This window comes from Xiphophorus couchianus, chromosome 5 (genome assembly GCF_001444195.1).
Source record: "Xiphophorus couchianus chromosome 5, X_couchianus-1.0, whole genome shotgun sequence".
Taxonomy (NCBI): domain Eukaryota; kingdom Metazoa; phylum Chordata; class Actinopteri; order Cyprinodontiformes; family Poeciliidae; genus Xiphophorus; species Xiphophorus couchianus.
The window spans coordinates 11,059,161-11,077,646 of NC_040232.1; the positions used below are offsets into that span (position 1 = coordinate 11,059,161).

General features: G+C 37.6%; 1 protein-coding gene across 1 annotated transcript; it reads left to right on the top strand.

The window, feature by feature from the left end:
• The first annotated feature begins 300 nt into the window (after positions 1–300).
• On the top strand, positions 301–13,489 carry LOC114143966 (ATP-sensitive inward rectifier potassium channel 12-like). Its single transcript, XM_028016380.1, has 3 exons — positions 301–651; positions 10,021–10,199; positions 11,128–13,489. The coding sequence occupies exons 2-3, from the start codon at positions 10,108–10,110 to the stop codon at positions 12,770–12,772; spliced, it is 1,737 nt and encodes a 578-aa protein (XP_027872181.1). The 5' UTR covers positions 301–651; positions 10,021–10,107; the 3' UTR covers positions 12,773–13,489.
• Positions 13,490–18,486: the final 4,997 nt, after the last annotated feature.

Consider the following 18,486-nt stretch of genomic DNA (forward strand, 5'->3'; position numbering starts at 1 on the left):
CTAAATTGCTACCACATTTGTGGCTTTAAGGAATGCACAAAATTAGCTAACAAACACCGAATCAAAGATAATGCCTGTAAGCGAAGTAAATATGTCTGTTAAAGTTTAAAATGCAACAAACAGGTTTAAATTTGTTACGTTTAAAGAACCGATTAACTTCTCTCAAACTGGGCTTGTAAATGTCACTCATAAATCTCTACTGTGTGTTTTAAGGATCTGCCTGAGTTGGCTAAAATCTTAAATATATACTCCACATTTCCACTCCCTGGGGAAAACAATAGCACTTATAAATAGGCACATAATCAGAGCTCTCTCTTTTTCTCTCTCCCACACTCACAAACACACCCCTACACACGCACAGTCACCGACTCTGTCAGGCATCAGGACAGATACACAACTCTCAGGCAGGAAAGAAAGAGCGACTCGGTTTGTAGACAATGGAGCAACAGGAGAAAGCTCTGGATAAAGGCGTCACTAAGTTTGCACTTGAGCCATCGGGGTGAACTTTCCTGACAAAGATGTTTGACTACTAAAGAGAACAAGGAGGAGAAGAAGGAGGGAAGCAGCGACAAAAAACCTGCTTACATGTCTGTTCATGAGGATGAAACCACAGTTGGTCTCCATATGATTTTGATTTCCGCACTGCAAAAGGTGAGTGTGGGCAGTTTTTTAAAAATTATATTTGAAATGCATTTATGTGATGCCATACGCTGATGATGTAGAGGTGGAAAGGCTTTTCACATCTTTCAAACATGCTTTACTTCCATGAAACAAAGTAAATCAGAAAGTTGTATACTGCCTTAAGTTGACACTTTGCCCTCTGCTTTGACAAATTACTTTTTAGAAGTTAAAAGTCACCATTAAATGAACGTACAAGAAGGTGAAAGAAACTATTTGAAGAGCCGGTATGCTTTGTTTTTGTCAGGGCAGCACTTAGCTGTAGCTCTTCTATCATCCTCCTGCTGTCAATTATTCCTGGAGGGGGAAATTGATTTTCAGAACTGGACAGTTCCCCTGGCCTGAATGAAGCTAAAGACGTCACAGCTGCAGCTCAGTTTGCAAACAGCCTCGTCATAACTTTAGCTTGCGCTGTGAGAACTCATCGACCCGGATTTAGGAGTTTCTCCTGCAGGGCGTAAAGATAATGCTTTAGAGTTTTGTTTTAAAGGAACTGCAACACTGCAACAGCTAATTAAGTTTTGATGTGGGTGTGAAAATTGCATCATTTGCAAATTTGCCATGCTGTAATGAGTTAAAATATAGACACTGGTTATAAGATGTGCAAAATTCTTAATTTGGAATTTAATTTCCTAATGGTGGAACACACAGAGAGAAAGAAACAGAACATAAAAATTAACATTACATACCTTTGACTCAACGTTCATGTTTACTCTAAATGTACCAGTAGATAAATTTGTTTGGCAGCTAATTTTCAAAGGATGGGTTTTAAGAAACACATGAAATAAAGAGTTTGCGTAGGTTTTTCATTAAATATAGAACATAAGTCTATTGTAGATGAATGATTGTACTTGGTTATATGTGTGTTCTCCTATTTAAAAAGAGAACAGCCCTGGTGAGAGCTCTAGTTTTGGTTTTCTTCAGGGATAGGGCCCAGCAGGAAGCCAAGATAACACTCTTCAGCAATACGCAGGCCGCTCTCGCTTAGGAACATCTTGTACCAACTGTTACAGATTTGAACAAATTCTTGTCTCATATAAGAAACACTTTTTCGAATTGTTTTTTGTGTTGATTTGTTAGTTTGTAATGTTGATGGCTGTAGATCTGAAAAAGAAAATCCCTCACATACTGAAATTTATTCTTTTAATTCTGTCTTTCAGACTCACATCCACAAGTCAAATAACTAGGGCCAAATCCTAAATATAATCCATTAAATTAGGGCATTGATTTTATCTTCATGAGTGCATGTAAACCTATTAAGAAAGAAATATGTGTTTAGATTTTTCTGTATTTGAACAATTTATTAATTATTATTTAAATGTGTTGGACAGTTTTTTAATGCATGCTTTGATTATTGATTGAACAAATTAGTCATTCACATTTTATTTTGCAAAACCATCTTGTATTATTATTCTTATTAGTTTGATCTTATATGCCTATTCTTTAAGAGAAATGTGTTTTCAAATAATGCAGTCATGCGCTATTCATTTACTGACTTATGCATAAAAAACAGACTATGATTCTATGATTTTAGCACATAATAAATTCGACATGACCTGTAAAATGTCCAGGGTGGAGGTGCCCAACTTCAGTCCTCAAAAGCTAAGATCCTCAAAGGCTCAAATTTTTAAATGTGTCCTTCCTTCAACACACTTGAGTCAGATTAATGGCTCATTACCAGGCCTCCACAGAGCTGAATGACTGAGTCATTTGATCCACAGGTGACGCAGAAGGGTTCACCTAAAAGTTGCAGACTTGTTGCCCTTGATGCCTGTAGTTGGACAACCTTGGTCTCGTCCAATACCTACTGGAGATAAGCAAACCCTCATCCCACAGCAAGAGCTTCCAAAATACCCTCTATTACACTGGAAAATATATCATTTGGGTCTTTTAACTGGGTTGCTTTAAAAATTACTATGAACCTGACTGTACCCTCAAAGATCTTTTTTTGGTGTCTATTTTAATATGCTATAATGAAATTCTGCTAATTTTCACATATAAGATTATGTCATCTGTTTCACACAATAAAGCATCAATCTTTCACAATGAACACAACAAGCCAGCCACAAAGGTGGAGCAGACATGTTCTCATGGAGATTTACAGCAATTCAGATCATTATTACTCACTGCAGCTCCCTCTCGGGACTTATGTCAGCTTGGGAAATGACTGTGCTCACACTGAAAGAAAAGCCATTCAAGTTTACTACAGTTATGATGGCTTGGTGGGAATCTACTACCAAAAACAAAAGAAAGCAAGCAAGACAGAGAGATGTATTTAGTTACACGAATGATCTTATGAATAGCAAGAAACTGCACGACAAATGTGGATCAGCCCAAAGGAGTTTTCCTATCATCTCAAAGTTATATAGTGTTTTCTTTTTACTTATTACAACTGAAGAATCCATATTTTAAAGACAGCGTTATCACTTATTTATACAGCTAATGAGCATAATAAATAATAGTATCTGTGCTGCACTTAGTTCCCGTAAAAAGCAACATTTTCTGGTTGCTTTGTCTTTCACTGCTACTTTTATTTTGAGGGCAGAGCAATGTGCCAAAAAGCAGTTCCAGGAGAAAAAAATAACCTTAGAAAATTGAAAAGATCCTGAACTAGGCATGGGGACATATCTTCACTTTGTAAAATATGTGTAAACGTATCATAGTTTGATCTGCTTTTGCTTTGAACAAAAAACAATCTTAAGATTAGCTGTAATATTTATTAATTTTTTTCTATTTTTACATTTAGACAGTAGAATGATGATCTATTGACTGCATAATTAGTTAGGCTGTCTACTTTAAATCTTCTGCCAACTGTAGTTTTAAAACTGTTTTACCCTAACATGAGAAAAAAGTGAAGGATGGTGCTTGTATAATCGTAACACTGCCACTGTCACAACCAGAAATATTTGTTACAATCAAATTGATAAGTCCTCTAAGCAGCCTTCTTTCAGCCAGTTGTCTGACAGTACTCAATTACAGGAAAAGGAAGTGCTGGGCTGTTTTATATTTTTTAAACAGTTTAAAACCTTGAAATACATTTATACAAGTATCTGTCCCATGGCTACTCTGAATCTGTGGCAAAAGTCTTCCAAAGGGACTTTCTAAGCATTTCTGATTGGTTGCGTATTTTCAGCTGTTTGGATCCGTCGTTCCGACTCCGTCATCTGAGTTTAATCTTCCCTAAATCTCATTATTGCTCTTTAAATATTAAAACGAGAATATTTGGAAATATTTTCAGAAACAGACTTCAAACTCAAATACAAGAGATATTTCATACACAACTCTGGGGCAGTAGAGAGAACGAGACAACACAGGTGTCAAAAACTTCTTTCAAGGTTTTTATTTGAGGGAAACCAATCCGGTTTTAAAAAATTTCTTTCTAAGGACTATAACATCTACAAAACACGTTTATTTAATTCAACAATGAAATGTATTAAACATTTATTGTAAGGGCAAATGGCATGTTGCAGGTTCATTGATAGATGTAGTAAGTTTAGATCAAGTCAGAGAATATCATTTTTTGTTAGTGCATCAAAGCATATGTCCCTAATTTTTATTTTATTATGCTAAGCTAAAAAAAAACCTGCTTCTTGGTGACACTTTCAAACTTAAAGAGAGCAGGTTTTAAGTGTTGATGCTTTTAATGGGGGAAAAAATAGATTTTCAGTATTATTACTTATATAAGCTTCCAATAGTCAGAGCAGATGAAGCTAAAATTAATTGATTTTGATGACTGGTTGATTGACTGGGTAATTATAAACCATAACTTTAATAAAGATATCAAGATGTTTTAGTTTAATATTTTCCTGATTATAACAGAATGTTATTTTCCTTTTATTTAGATCTGAGCTTACATTATTTCATTGAACTATTTTTAGATTAAATCAGAATTAACTACATTAAGTTGGGTAATTTGTCATTTGATTGAAATAGAATTATGGTTGTTTTGTTACATGAAACATTAATATTATGTTGCCATGTTGGTCATTCACACCACAGGGCATGCCACGAAGTGTGTTTTCTTGTTTAATATTCTAATCTCAGATCTCAACCAAGGACTAGAATCAATATGATGTCAAACTTTTTCTTGTGAGGAAAAGCTCTGTTTCAGTTTCCCTTATTGAACAGAAAACTGCTAAACATAATTTTATTTATCCTATGACTGGACTTTCACTTTGTACAACGTTGTTTACCTATTCCCTGCTGCACCTTCCTGCCTGTTTGACCTGCTCTGTGTAGAGGAGAGTGGAAAAGAAATCAGCTGAAATACTATTCATTACATTTTATGATGTTCAAGGCAAAGCCCTTGGTTTATGAAGCAAGCGATCAGATCTCTTTTAGTTTTGTTCCCACATAATTTGGTTTGACTGCACTGAAATGAGTCAAACTATCAACAAGTCATATCAAAACATCTAGTGAACCTGATGGCGTCAGCTTAGAACTTTTGCAAATGTCCATGCTTCAACTTAAATTTAGAAAGAAAGAGTTTTGCAGAAACACCTTTTGGTCACCGTCGAGATAAATGGGTACTGAAGGATCCAATGGAGTGAACTAAATGGGACCTAATGAGAAGGGTAGTATATCCAAGACTGTAGTTAAGTAAGAGTAGAAATACTACAGTACATTTTATAGTGAAAAAGGACTCAAATAAAAAAATAATATTTTAGTTAGAGTAAAAAATTCTGGTATTTTAAAAGATGAACAAAGAAAGAAGCGTAAAATCAAAAAAACATCATAACCAAATAAAAAAATCTAAGCAGAAGAACTACATATTTACAAAGCCAACACCCACAGTGGGTGTCAGAATGCAACCCTCTCCTCTACAGATCTCTTCTGTTTTGATTTTTGTTACTCTTGTTTTAGATGATCAAAAAAAAATAAAAATACTGATGGTAGCCAGTTTGTAACATCCGCCCTTACACAAGTCTGGGAGCATCATACATCAAAGTATTTGCACAAATCAAACATGGAGTGAAAGAAAATCCCATCAAGTTATGTATTATCATGTGTGTAAATGTGTGTAGATGTTTTTGTGTCTATTACTTGAAATATCACTATTGAACTGAGGCTTTTAAGCTGCGGCTCTCAAAAATTTTCCCGAAAGCATCCATCGCTATTTTTGATTAATGCATGCCTGTCGGTTATTGTACAGCAACAATAATGATGCACGCACAAGGAACCACAAACCACCACTGACCTTTCGCACCGCATCCAGCTGGGCTTCTATTGCTTATGCAACCCGATGCTTTTTGGTTCCTCTTGCTGACATAACCTTGAAATCGGGCCAAAGAGCGGATCAATTGTTCCTCTAACAGCAGATTACCACTGATTCATCTCTTTTTTAAACCTTTGTCCCTTCCCCTGCCTGTCTGGTTTTCCACCCATGGTAGCTCTGAACGGGCCTAGGGCTAATCACTGGGTAAGAATGCAATCAATAGGCTTTCATTACACAAATCTGTCTCGTCTGCTCCATGCATTAGGCAGAGCTGACAACTCTCGCACATTGAACATGAGATGCACGCAACTAGTCTGTTTCACACATTCTTGCGCCATGCGGCCACTTTCACACATGGCTGGAAAACAATTTCACAACTGATAACATCACTTCACAAAAAAGAGGACACGGACAACATACGGAAAAACAAGACTGGGAGAGCAAGAGCAGAAATGTATTTCCACTTGTTGTTCATGTGTGTTGCTTCAACCATCAGCTGAAAATTCAATATCATATACTAATCTGTTTAATTGCAACTTGTTCCAATGTAACCTTTATGAATGTCTCATCTGATGCTGTTCGCTTTTTAGACACAATATAAAATACTTTTTTCCCCCAGAAGAACAGGTTTACAATTCATTTACAAACATGAAGTCTTTGTCCTATTTATTTTCAGGTGTACGCTCAGTGCCTTGCAAAGGTATTCATAGCAAATGCTGAGAAAGTGTAAAACATACAAGTTATTGCATGTTTTGTGACAATTTTAGCACTGCAACCAACAAAAACTGGAGCATAACTGTGAAGTGGAAGGAAGATGATGCATGAATTGTGAGGATTTTTAACACACAAATTAAAATCTAGAAAGTGTACCATGCACATGTATTCAGGCCCCATAGCTCCTAAATAAAATCCAGTGCAGCCATCAAAAGTCACCTGGTTGCTGAATATAGTCATTTACTCTTTGTATAACTCCAGCCCTCAGAGGTTTGTGGAGAACATTATTGAGCAAACTGCATAATGAACAAAGAATAAGAATAAAGTTGTGAAGAAAGTTTAAAGTTGGGTTCATAGAGAGAAAAAAATCTCTATGTTTTAGCAATTCATCATCAGAAAATAGAAGGAATGTTACAACTGCTAACCTAATAACATGCGTTGTCCACGTGAAATGTGAAAAAAAAAGGACAGAGGGAGCATTAGTTGGTAAAACAGCAAAACGTTGTGACTCCTGAGGAGCTGCAAAAATCTGTAGCTTTTGAGGGAGAATTTTCTCAGAAACCACACATTCCTCATCTACCTTCATGGATTAGTGGCAAAACCCCCAACATTGTTTACATTACAGGTCTGCTTGACGTAAGTCATAAGAGACACAACAAACCTGCTGCAAAAGGTGCTCTGGTTAGAAGAAACCAAAATGTAAAGTTGCGGTCTACATGCAAAAAACATATTGGATAAAAACTAAAACCTCTCATCAGCCTGAATACTTTATCCCTGCTGTGAAACTTGTTGGTGGCAGAATCATTCTTGAGTGACACTTTTCTTCAGTAAGGACAGGGACTCTAGACAGAGTTGCTGGGAAAGTGGGTGGAGCTAAATACAGACCAGACCTGGAAAAAAAAAATGTTAGAAGCTGCAAAAGACAAACTGAGTTTTGCAGTACAGCATGCAAATTATCTTAAACATGCTGAATGGGACTAAATCGCATTTATGCATTGGATTGGCCCAGTCAAATCCAAGACCTAAACCCAGTTGAGAATCTGTGGCAAGACATCCAGTCTGACAGAGCTTGTGCATTTTCACAAAAAAATGGGTGAATTTTACAGTCTCTAGATGTGAAAAGCTGGCTTGTAGATATAAACACATCAAAACGTAACTCTGCAAAGTACTGATTCAGCAAGAGTAGAAACAAAAGCATAGTTTTCAACTCTTATTTACTTGAAAACCATGTCTCATTTCTTTCTCTTCGTAGTTATGAACTACTTTGTGTCTGGTCAGTCTCATGAAATCTGTAGGCACTGAAAATTGTCATGTTTTGTATTAGTACAAAACATGAGTTATTTTGTATTGGATTTTGTCTCTTGTTTTCAAGAGGTTTTTATAATTCTGACTCCTGATAATTGTTGTTTGTATGGGGTCTTTTAGATGTTTGCAATACTATTATAAATGGAACATTTTTGTAAAAAATAGGATTTGTCCTCTAACAGATTTCTTGTGTTTTAGCTTTTTTGTCGTAAATGTTTCAGATCATTAGAGGAAGTCTTAAAAACTAACAAAATGACAATACAAGTTATTTGAAAACTTGTATTGTAGTACAGGTTTTAAAGTAATGAACTGAAGGGGGAAAGGTCATCCAAACTAACCTGCCCCCTAAACTGGATGGGCAATCCTTGATCGCAACAGTCACCATCAATCACCACCCTAATGAGTCTTCTATGCTGCTGTGAATGAATTATTGTCCAGTCTTTGCAGAATTGTTTTTAATCTGCTACACTGAAAGGTATAAAGCATGAACAGCTGTGAGTGTATGATGGATGCATGGTTGTTTGTCCGGCTTGTTTTCACATTGTCCTGTGATGGACTGGCCTACCTCTCACCCAGTGAGCATTCCTCAACCCTGTGAGGAAAAGTCTGTATAGACAATGAATGGATAAACAAATGCCGGTGGAATTGCTGATGTACTTTACATTATTATGCTGGCTACAAACTGATGGTTTCATATTCTCCTGGATTTTTTTGTCAGAGAAAACAGTATCCTGACAAACTTAGCTATATATGTACAAACATTCTCAGAGGAAATGTTCCTGTTCCTATTTTTGCTTTCACTTGGTAACCTGACTCTAGAAGCCATGCATCAAGACAATAGCGCAAATATTCAAAATAAATTAAACCAGAGGGCAAATAATATTAGATTCACCCAGACATAGCTCTTACAAATGTATCTTATAAACCAACAGTGAAGAAGTTCTCTTGATTTCAAAACCAGATTGCTGCATCTCTCTAAACACACATAACTTAGGCAACATGTTAGCAAAGGTGCCCTTGGCCCAAGAACCTTGTTTGCATATGAACAAGAATTGTTTCTATTATTCAGAAAGTGTTTTTTGATGTAACTGTTTGTGTGTACAGGGTAACGAGTACATTGGCCAGTATGCTACTTAGGACAACACTACCGTTGCTCTAAACATGATCCCCTGAAGCGTATTGCTGCTTACCAAAGGGGAGAGTGGAAATGATCCAGTGTCTCCCCAAAGGGTTCAACCACAGATCCAGCTTTGCTGTTTATTTCTCTGTCTGGTCCCGGACCATCTTGGAGAGCTGATAACTTCTGCCTGTTACACAGATACAATACATCTGGAAAAGAAAGTGCCGGCTGACAACTTTTGCTACTGTAACATCCTGTGCCCAGAAGTCATTAGTAGCCTACATAACAAGGTCCCCCCCCACCTCCACCCCCGCATTCTGTACAGAGATGGAGAAGAGTATTTTATTCTTGACATACATTTCTGGAAAAAAACATCTTACATAGAAAATATTGGTGGATCATTTGTCAGCTGGTATGAGAGCACTACTGTATAGAAAAAGACTTGACAACTCATTAGCAGTTCTTTGCAGTTGAATTGTCATATACAATATAATCTGACCCACCATAGATACACTTTCTCAACTGTAGTAGAGCTTAAATTGTTCTCTGTCACTACATCAGGATTACAGAGACACTGACAGTCTTAAAGCAAGATAGACTAGGTGTGTTTTCATCAGCAACTAGTGGGTACTTAAGCAAAAAATACACAATACAAGTTTCTCTGTGATGGTCTGATATTTTTGTACAAGTTAAACATTTGCAAGAATTGAATGGATGTTGGCCATATCATCGCTCTACCATTTTATTTTTGTCATTTTTTGTTATCTTGTACTTGTCTTTCTCACCTGCCACAAGATAGTAGACTCACACTCACACAGAATAATATGTCTCAGTTTCATACTCAGTTATCAGAGTAGAAATGTACTTTAGCAACAAACAAGCAAGCAAACAAAAACAGACTATTTGCGTTGATTCTGGTTTAGAATAAGATAACGTTCATGTTTCTAATTACTTAATCAAATTCTGTCTTCATTCTATTTATCTACAGGAAATGTATCATGAGAAAGGAAGTCCGATCACAAATGCATGACAGACCTGAGCTCATATATCCTCCTTGTCCAGCAAGAATACGTTAATGGTTGGAACTGCCCGCCCCAACCTCCATTACTGCCCTCGCAGACACAGCCTGATGATCACCGGTGCCATGGGAGCGGTGAGGGTCAACAGGTATGTTGGATAGAAGTTAAAACCATGTCAGTAATTACAGTTTAGAAGCAAGTCATTGTACACTGTTCACACAGTGTACAATGACATCAAAAGAAAAGTGCTGTTCACCACAAACCACAAAAGATACCCACCAATCTATATTTAGAGTCATGGAAGTGAATGTGAAAGCTTAAATGTGTGTGGTGGTGTTGGTGTTGCAGTTGAGGTAGATGTGAGGGAAATATTGTTTGCAATCAATAGCCTTTTTCACAAAGCATTACGTCACAAACGCACAAAAACAAACCACCACTGAGCTCCCTCTGCCTGTTCATAAATCACAAGTGGATACAGCAATATCCTGCACAGCTGAGAGTTTTCCAAACTGAAGTTGGCATGGGATATCAGGAGGAGTAATGGGACATTGACGTCATCATTTTGCATTGGATCGGTTTTCAAGTTCTTTGTGTATGAACAGTGTATCATCAGCCAGCTGATGAAGGGCTGTGACTACCTTGTTTAGTGAGACTGGTGCGTAATACAGGTGGCTGAGTTCTACCAACTCAATGCATCGCTCCTTTCACAAAACACATGGAGACAAAAAAAGGCATCTTTATAAAATCTTGAAGTGACTTGTAAAACGGGCTATTGGCAGAAAAGTTGGGTGCCAGGTAGCCTGCACCCAAGCACACTATTAAAAGAGTGCTTTGCAGTATTTCAATAAATATTAGGAAGTTGTCCATTATCTTATATCTTATATCTGCTTTGTTGACTCTGGTCATGTCTAGCTAATGTTAGCAGTTTTGTTGGAATTTCTGTTGGAGCTAACACCATCAGTACCTTAGAATAGCACTTCATACAGTCTTTCAAAATGAAAAGAGAAACGCATGACTTTGTAAAATTGGGATCAGGTTAGTTATCTTTTGTACCTTCTTCTCCTTTTTTCCTCTAGATACAGCATCGTTTCCACTGATGAAGATATGCTGAAAATCTCAAGTTTGGGCCTCCACAATGGCCACAGTCCTCTGACACAGCAAACACTATCAGGGGCATGCATGCGGGGTGAGGAAGGAGGTGGAGGAGGAGAGTATCCAGGAGGTGATGAAGTTCTAGGGGCTTTGCCCTTGAGGATGACGAAAGAGCCGATCATCCACAGCAGCTGTCGTTCCTCTCCTCTGTGTCGTCTGGACCTGGATCTTAGCACTGGACGGCTGCGCAGCCGTTTCGTGAAGAAGAACGGCCAGTGCAATGTAGTTTTCAATAACATGGAGGATAAACCACGACGATACCTGGCTGACATTTTTACCACTTGTGTAGACATACGTTGGCGTTACTTGCTGCTCATCTTTACCGCTACTTTCCTTCTATCCTGGCTGCTCTTTGGTTTTATCTTCTGGGGAGTTGCTCTTGCTCATGGGGACTTTGAACTGGACCTTCCTGTGGCGGATGAGAATCCTAGAAGTATCTCAGAGGAGGCAAAAGATAAAAAGCGGCCATGCATTCTCCACATCCAGGGTTTCATTGGGGCTTTCCTCTTCTCAATAGAGACCCAGACCACTATTGGATATGGCTTCCGGTGTGTCACTGAGGAATGTCCGATTGCTGTTGTGACAGTGGTAGTGCAATCCATTGTGGGGTGTATAATTGACTCTTTCATGATTGGCACCATCATGGCAAAGATGGTTCGCCCCAAAAAGAGAGCGCAGACCTTGTTGTTCTCGCATAATGCAGTCATCGCCCTGAGAGATGGTAAGCTGTGCCTCATGTGGCGCCTAGGGAACATGCGTAAGAGCCACATTGTTGAGGCGCATGTGCGTGCGCAACTCATCAAACCGCATGTGACAGCTGAGGGTGAGTACCTTCCCTTAGAACAAACAGACATTGATGTTGGCTATGACGACGGACTGGATAGACTGTTTTTGGTGTCACCACTGGTGGTTGTCCACGAGATCAACAAAAACAGTCCTCTTTTCAACCTGAGCCACAGTGACCTACAGAAGGAGGACTTTGAGATAGTGGTCATCTTGGAGGGGATGGTGGAGGCCACAGCCATGACTACACAGGCCCGTAGCTCTTACTTGGCCAGAGAGATCCTTTGGGGTCACCGCTTTGAGCCGGTGGTGTTTGAGAAGGGTGACCGCTACCATGTGGATTATTCCCGCTTCCATAAGACTTACGAAGTGCCATCTACACCTCAATGCAGTGCCAGAGAACTGAGCCAGAAAAAGGGTCACAGTGGGCAATTGTCCTCTTCAAGTTCAAGCTTCTCCCGATCTCCATCACTGTTTGCTCCAAGAGCAGCAAGACGTTTGCAGGGATCTCACTCCCCCAGTGCTTTCTGCTATGAGAATGAAGTAGCTTTGTGCTGCGGAGACGATGCAGATGATGAGGAGGCAGATAAGGAAATGGACGGGCTCAAAACAGGAAGTAAAAGGGAGATAAAAATAAGGGATGACATTCACTTGGATTACAAAGGGGCATTTGTGAAAGAGCAGACAGTAGAGATGCTGTGTGTTCTGGACACAGAGAATCAGATCAGCCTTGATAGACTACAGCCAACCCTACCTTTATACATCAGCAGAGAATCAGGAGTTTGATTAATGATAATTCCTGCCATTTTGTTTGTTGTCTGACATTGTTTGATTCAACCAAAGCACTGAACTGAGATAAATATAAAATATGAAAGATGCAGTGTGAGCTTTGCATGTGGAGTGAGAGACGTTTGTTTTCTTAGAACTGGAATAAATTTTGTTTTTGTGTAAAATACAGTTTCAGTCAAAAAAAAAAAAGACGGCATGTGTAAAAACCTCAGAGGTCTTTTAATTTTAAATGTGGTGACAGAGTAATACTTTTATTTCACAAGTGTAAATGTTTTCCTAATTTATTCAGTATTATTTGTGTTTGGTCTATAACTACCTGAAACTTTGTGTTGTTAATTTCCAGTCTTTTTTTGTGTAAATATATGCTTTTATTAACTTTACTTTGGATCTGTTCAGGTCTTAGGACAGAATGTTTATTTATTATTTAATATATAAAGGCAAGAAAGCACAAAATAATTTTCTTGGTTATCTGTATTTTGAAATAGTGTCTTCTTGAATGAGTTTCTTTAACTATTTGTATTTAATTAATTTGTTTCTTGAAAGTCCAACGCACTATGTTCCTAAATTACCCAGCACAAAAGAGGTACATAGTGCAGAAACATGAGATTAAAGTAAGACCTGTGCAAATGAACAAGCACTTTATTATAATATTATCAATAGAAACAAACACTTCACAACTGTCTCTTCATTTTGTATGATCAAACAACTATTAAACAGCAGTTTATACTGTTAAAACTTAAATTGTCTGTGCTTTGTTTCTATGCTCTTGTGCAATGGCCCTCCATACAAGTTCATCTAGGGTTTGTTCCTCCTAAGATAACTTCATTAACCTTGTGTTTACTTATCAACTGAATATATCTGCTCATCTGAGTCACACGCATATGAACTTGAAGTGACATTCAATTCTTAACTCAAAGGGTTTAATATGATGTCACCCTTTGCAGCTGTAACAGCTTCAACTCTTGAGGAAAGTGTTTTCCTGAAAGCAGTGTATTTATGGAATTTTCTGACCATTCTTTCAGAAATGCATTTGTGAGATCAGATGCTGATGTTGGACAAGCTGGTCCAGTCTACTTTATTTCAAATGCTTTTTGTTAGGTTCAAGTAAGGACAGTGCATGCAGGCAAGTTCTAAGACAACTTAGTCACTTATTAGCTTTATGAATCTTGCTTTGTACAGTGGTATGCAGTCATGTTGAAGGAAGAAAGGGGCATCCTCAAACTACCCCCTCAAAATTGGGGGAATAAAATTATTCGAAATGTCTTAGTGATCTGAAGAACTATGAGTTTCTTTCATTGAAACTAAGGAGCCAGACCCAACTTCCACCAAAATCTCAACAGTACCAAATTTTGATACTGTTGGTGAGCTCATCACACCATGTGTCTCAGAACCCACTTACTTTATTCTGTGATTTTACATGGCCTACCTTATTATGGCTGAGTTGCCGTCATTCCTCTCACTCCACTTTGTTATATTTCATCAAAAGCTGACTGAGAAAATGAACAAGTGGCATCCTAATATTTCACCACTGACCCATTCCTTTACTTATGATTGTGTAGGTAGAACCAGTCTGCACACTTAGGTGCTGGATGATATACAGCTGTCATCATGGAAGAGATTAGAACACCTGAGATCAATGATTTGGAGAGATGTGCAACCAATTAATTTAATGCTAGTTAATATGTAGGGCAATATAATCTGTGTTGCTTTCAATAATATTATTACTAGTGTTTTTCTTTCACAGAATTGAACATTTTACTTGATATGTTGCGTAACTCTTGTCTTCTTTCAAGTTATCATCACAAAATTAGGTATCAGTGAACAAGTTACATTTAAACACATTTAAGGTAAATAAATGTCGTTATTCATTGAGACCATTAAAATAGCGATGTCCAATATGTTTTAGATATTGACCTGAATAAAAGGAATAGGTCACAAACAGGTGTATGTGCAGCTTGATGACATGCTGGGAAGCTAATTCAGCCCAGCTGTAGGACAACATGTAGGACACAGATTCTTAAGGACTGGAGTTGCACCCATGAAGTAAAAGCAACCAGGCAAACCACAAATGTGGATATTGCAAGAACTAGTTTCTACAAACTTCTTGCAGTTCTAAGCATTGCATAGAAAACAATATTGAAGAATAAAACGAGTTAAATAAATTTGTAATCTGCATAGATTGAAGTCCTATATTATACAGTCACCGATAATAAATTATCTTACTAACTCATTAACTCAATTCACTTATTAATCACACACAGATTCATGCTTTCAAGCCTTTATTCTTCCTAATTATGATGATTCCCAGCTTTTTGCTCATGGAAACACAGCATTAAAAATTAGAATATTACAGCAAACCAATAAAAAACATAATTAAATTGCCTGGAAGATTAGTACCAGACTTGTCTGGTACTAATCTGAAGACTTTAAAGTACTGAAGACTTTAAATATGTGGCCAATTAATATTTTTACTGGAGAAAAACTACAGTGAATAGTTATTAACATTTTTAGACAGCAGCTGGCTCAGATTCTAACATCAGTATGTTTTGTCTCAACCAACTCTGATCACTCTACAACCTCACACGCCTGGTAAAGCAGATTAAATTGAGAATATGGGTGTGGACGATGAAATCCAGTTGTTATTCATTAATCCTGTCACATTTGTGACTATAATGTCTGAGACGCAAGAGGAGCTGCACTTTTCCAGGTTCCAAATAGAGCAACTAAATGTCTTCCATTAGGTACAATATGTATTTCACAAAAATTTGACTTTCACTCCTTTGGCCAAATAGATTAAATAGGAAAATACAAATCAGCAGAAACTTTATGCTCAAATAAAGTACATGGACATGTAAAATAAGAGCAAACAAAATGGATAGTTATCTTACTAAAGTCTGTTTAGCTGCAACGAAAAGGCAGGTAGTGCCACTTGCTGGGACACCGGCGCCACCATGTGGTCGAGTAGTGCCACTACAGACTCACTGCCAAAGCCAACGCATATTATACAAAAAATTCTCAAAATTATGACGGAAATATGATTTCCAACGGATGACTTACAAACTAGTAAGATGTTTTATCTGACATTTTTATGCTTGTAGGACATCTGATGCAGCATTCAAATAGTCCAATAAGATTGTTTTCTTCACAAAAATAAATTAATAGTTCAGAGAATCTTAAAAGTTTAATTCCTTAATTTGCAAATAATACCAATTTTTTTTGTTTTTTTTATTAATTCATACCTTCAGTCAAACATGTTGCTAGTAATTGTTTTCTTTAGTTTTTTATTTTTAAAATATGCCTTATATATTCGAACAAACCTTTGCAGTTTCAGAGAGGCCTCTGGAAAGGTCACAAATGTTCATGTAGGAAGTATTCAGATTAATGTCAGAGTTGATTTTGTCCCACTCCATGTATTTCAGAAAACTGATCTTCAGTGTTTTGTTTTTCCCCAAATTTAATTCTTCCTTCCATCTCTTTAAAATGTGTCACAGGCAGAAGAAAGGTTAAAAGTTGTCCTTTGTCTTTTCTAAGAAGATATTTCCCTTTTCTCCCTGCTGTCTTTCCATCCTGCTTTGCATCTGTTTTCAGAAGTCGGTTAATTATCCGTACCATCACGTCCCTCTGTCGTCAGCGTCCGTGAGGGGAGCAGCTGTGTGACCTCGCGACCTTTCATAAGACTCCTAATGGCCGACCAGCATCCTGCCTAATAAGCTGCTGTGCGTTCGTTCTGGTGTAGGTTAAGTGTGTGAGTGTGTTTGCGTGCTTTCATGTGTGTGACACCCCTGGATATCTGCTTGGCCTCTCCGGCCTTACTGGCTGTTTGCGGCCTCGGGCTGGTGACAGGGCGTGCGTGCACAGCAGGGGACAGTATTTAGGCACAGAGGGCTGAGGCTGGGGGATCTTTGATTTCATAATAAGCTGTTGTCTGCTGTGGAGCTGCGGAGCGGCCCACTGGGTGGACAGAGGAGCATTGTCTGCAGCTCAGCGTTGCTCAGCTCAGCAGAGGAGGCCTGCTGAGCCATCCTGGGAAACACCACGGGGTAAACATCCTCTGGCTGCTCCTCTCTGTCTCCTGTTTGTCCTGTCTCTCCATCAAATATAGCTTTGCCTGTATTTCCAATAAGGAAATTTTTTTAAATTTTCATCACCCTCCTGCTCATTATGGAGGGTGATAAGACAAATCACATGTCCTAATCCAGCCGGATGTGTCATAATTATGCCTCTGGGAAGCAAAAATCAATTAGATATTTTATGACCCAAAAAAGATTCAGTGACATTTTTGGCTAGTTTAAAAATAGTTATTAATAATAATTAAATATTTCTTAATATTTTTCCCCAACTGAATAAATGTACTTGAAATAATGGTGGATTGTTCAGAACAACTTCTGTGAGAGATTAGGATCCTGCAGTCAAAGCTGTACACATTTCTCTAGTTTCTTCTTTTGCCACCATTGCATTTACAGTTTGTATTTAAAGTACATAGTATCTATAAATAAAAACAACTATAAATACCAGAACATCAATATGTTTATCTGCACCAGTTTTCTATTTTTCTGGTCGTGTTGGGACTTTAGAAATAGATTTCTTGACACTTGAGATAGCTAAACTTCCCAGAGGTCTTTAATTTTTTATGGCCAATCAATTGGATGGCGTCTTTATCCAGTTTATCAATTTCTTAGTGTGTCATTAAATGTTAAAAACTTTGATATATCTTTGCTCGAAGCAGCTGTTGTAGAACACTATAGTACCCAGTATAATTGTTAAAATTTATTATGACATTAGGCTAGCTCACATTCAGCACAGCAAAGACAAGGAGTCAACAATAAATCATCAAATTTCTTACTCTTCTCTCCAAAATATTCCATCTATCTTTCTGTCTCATTGCCTTTAATCTCTCTGTCTGCGCTGACAACAACAGCCTCTTTCATGTAGTCATCTTTTCCTCAGAGCCTCGGGCCCTCACCCTCTTTCTCCTTCGTTCACACGGACTAATTAAATGTTCTGAGAAGAACTCATGATGGGGAAAGTCAAATCCACTTTCTGTTTTCCTCCTACTACTTCTTTCTCAAAGAAAAATGTGTAGATATTGACCCCAAACAGCGTTTAAAAGTTATGTTTGGAATAAGAAACACACATATCACATCTGTTTTCCAAAAAGTGTCACTTTAATGTTTGCACTTTTAACTCAGCTCACATTTAAATTCATTGAGCACAATCTCCAGTTTTAAAAAAAGACGTGACCTCAGAGGAGGAGGCAAAACCAATGGGTAACAGACTCCTGATTTTAATAAAACAATGAAAATTACCAATAATTTGAAATCTGTGGTTTTTTTACTTGTTCATAAAAACACCAAAAGGCACAAAGTGTTTGATAATATAAAAGAACATAAAAAGACAGGACATGGAATTTATGCAAGCTACAAACAGTAAAAGAAAAGTCATTGGTATTATAGCAATCAGTTTAAAGACATACAGCATTTCTATGGAAGAACTTCACACCCATTATTTCTCTTTCTTTATAGAAATAAACTTGTTCTAGGTCAAGAAGCAGCTATGATTCATTGTATGAAGTTTAGCTATTTGGAATTTCTACAAGTAGAAATTTATACTTCACTTTACATGCGGATGTCACAATTTTCTCCAAAATTCTTCAGCTAAGGTAAGATTTGTATTTTCTAAAAAGATTACATAAAATTGTGTTAAAAAAAAGG

Coding starts and splice junctions, on each gene's coding strand:
- LOC114143966 (XM_028016380.1), top strand. CDS start 10,108: ATGGTTGGAACTGCCCGCCCCAACCTCCATTACTGCCCTCGCAGACAC. Junction 10,200..11,127: donor GGAGCGGTGAGGGTCAACAG/GTATGTTGGATA, acceptor TTTTTCCTCTAG/ATACAGCATCGTTTCCACTG.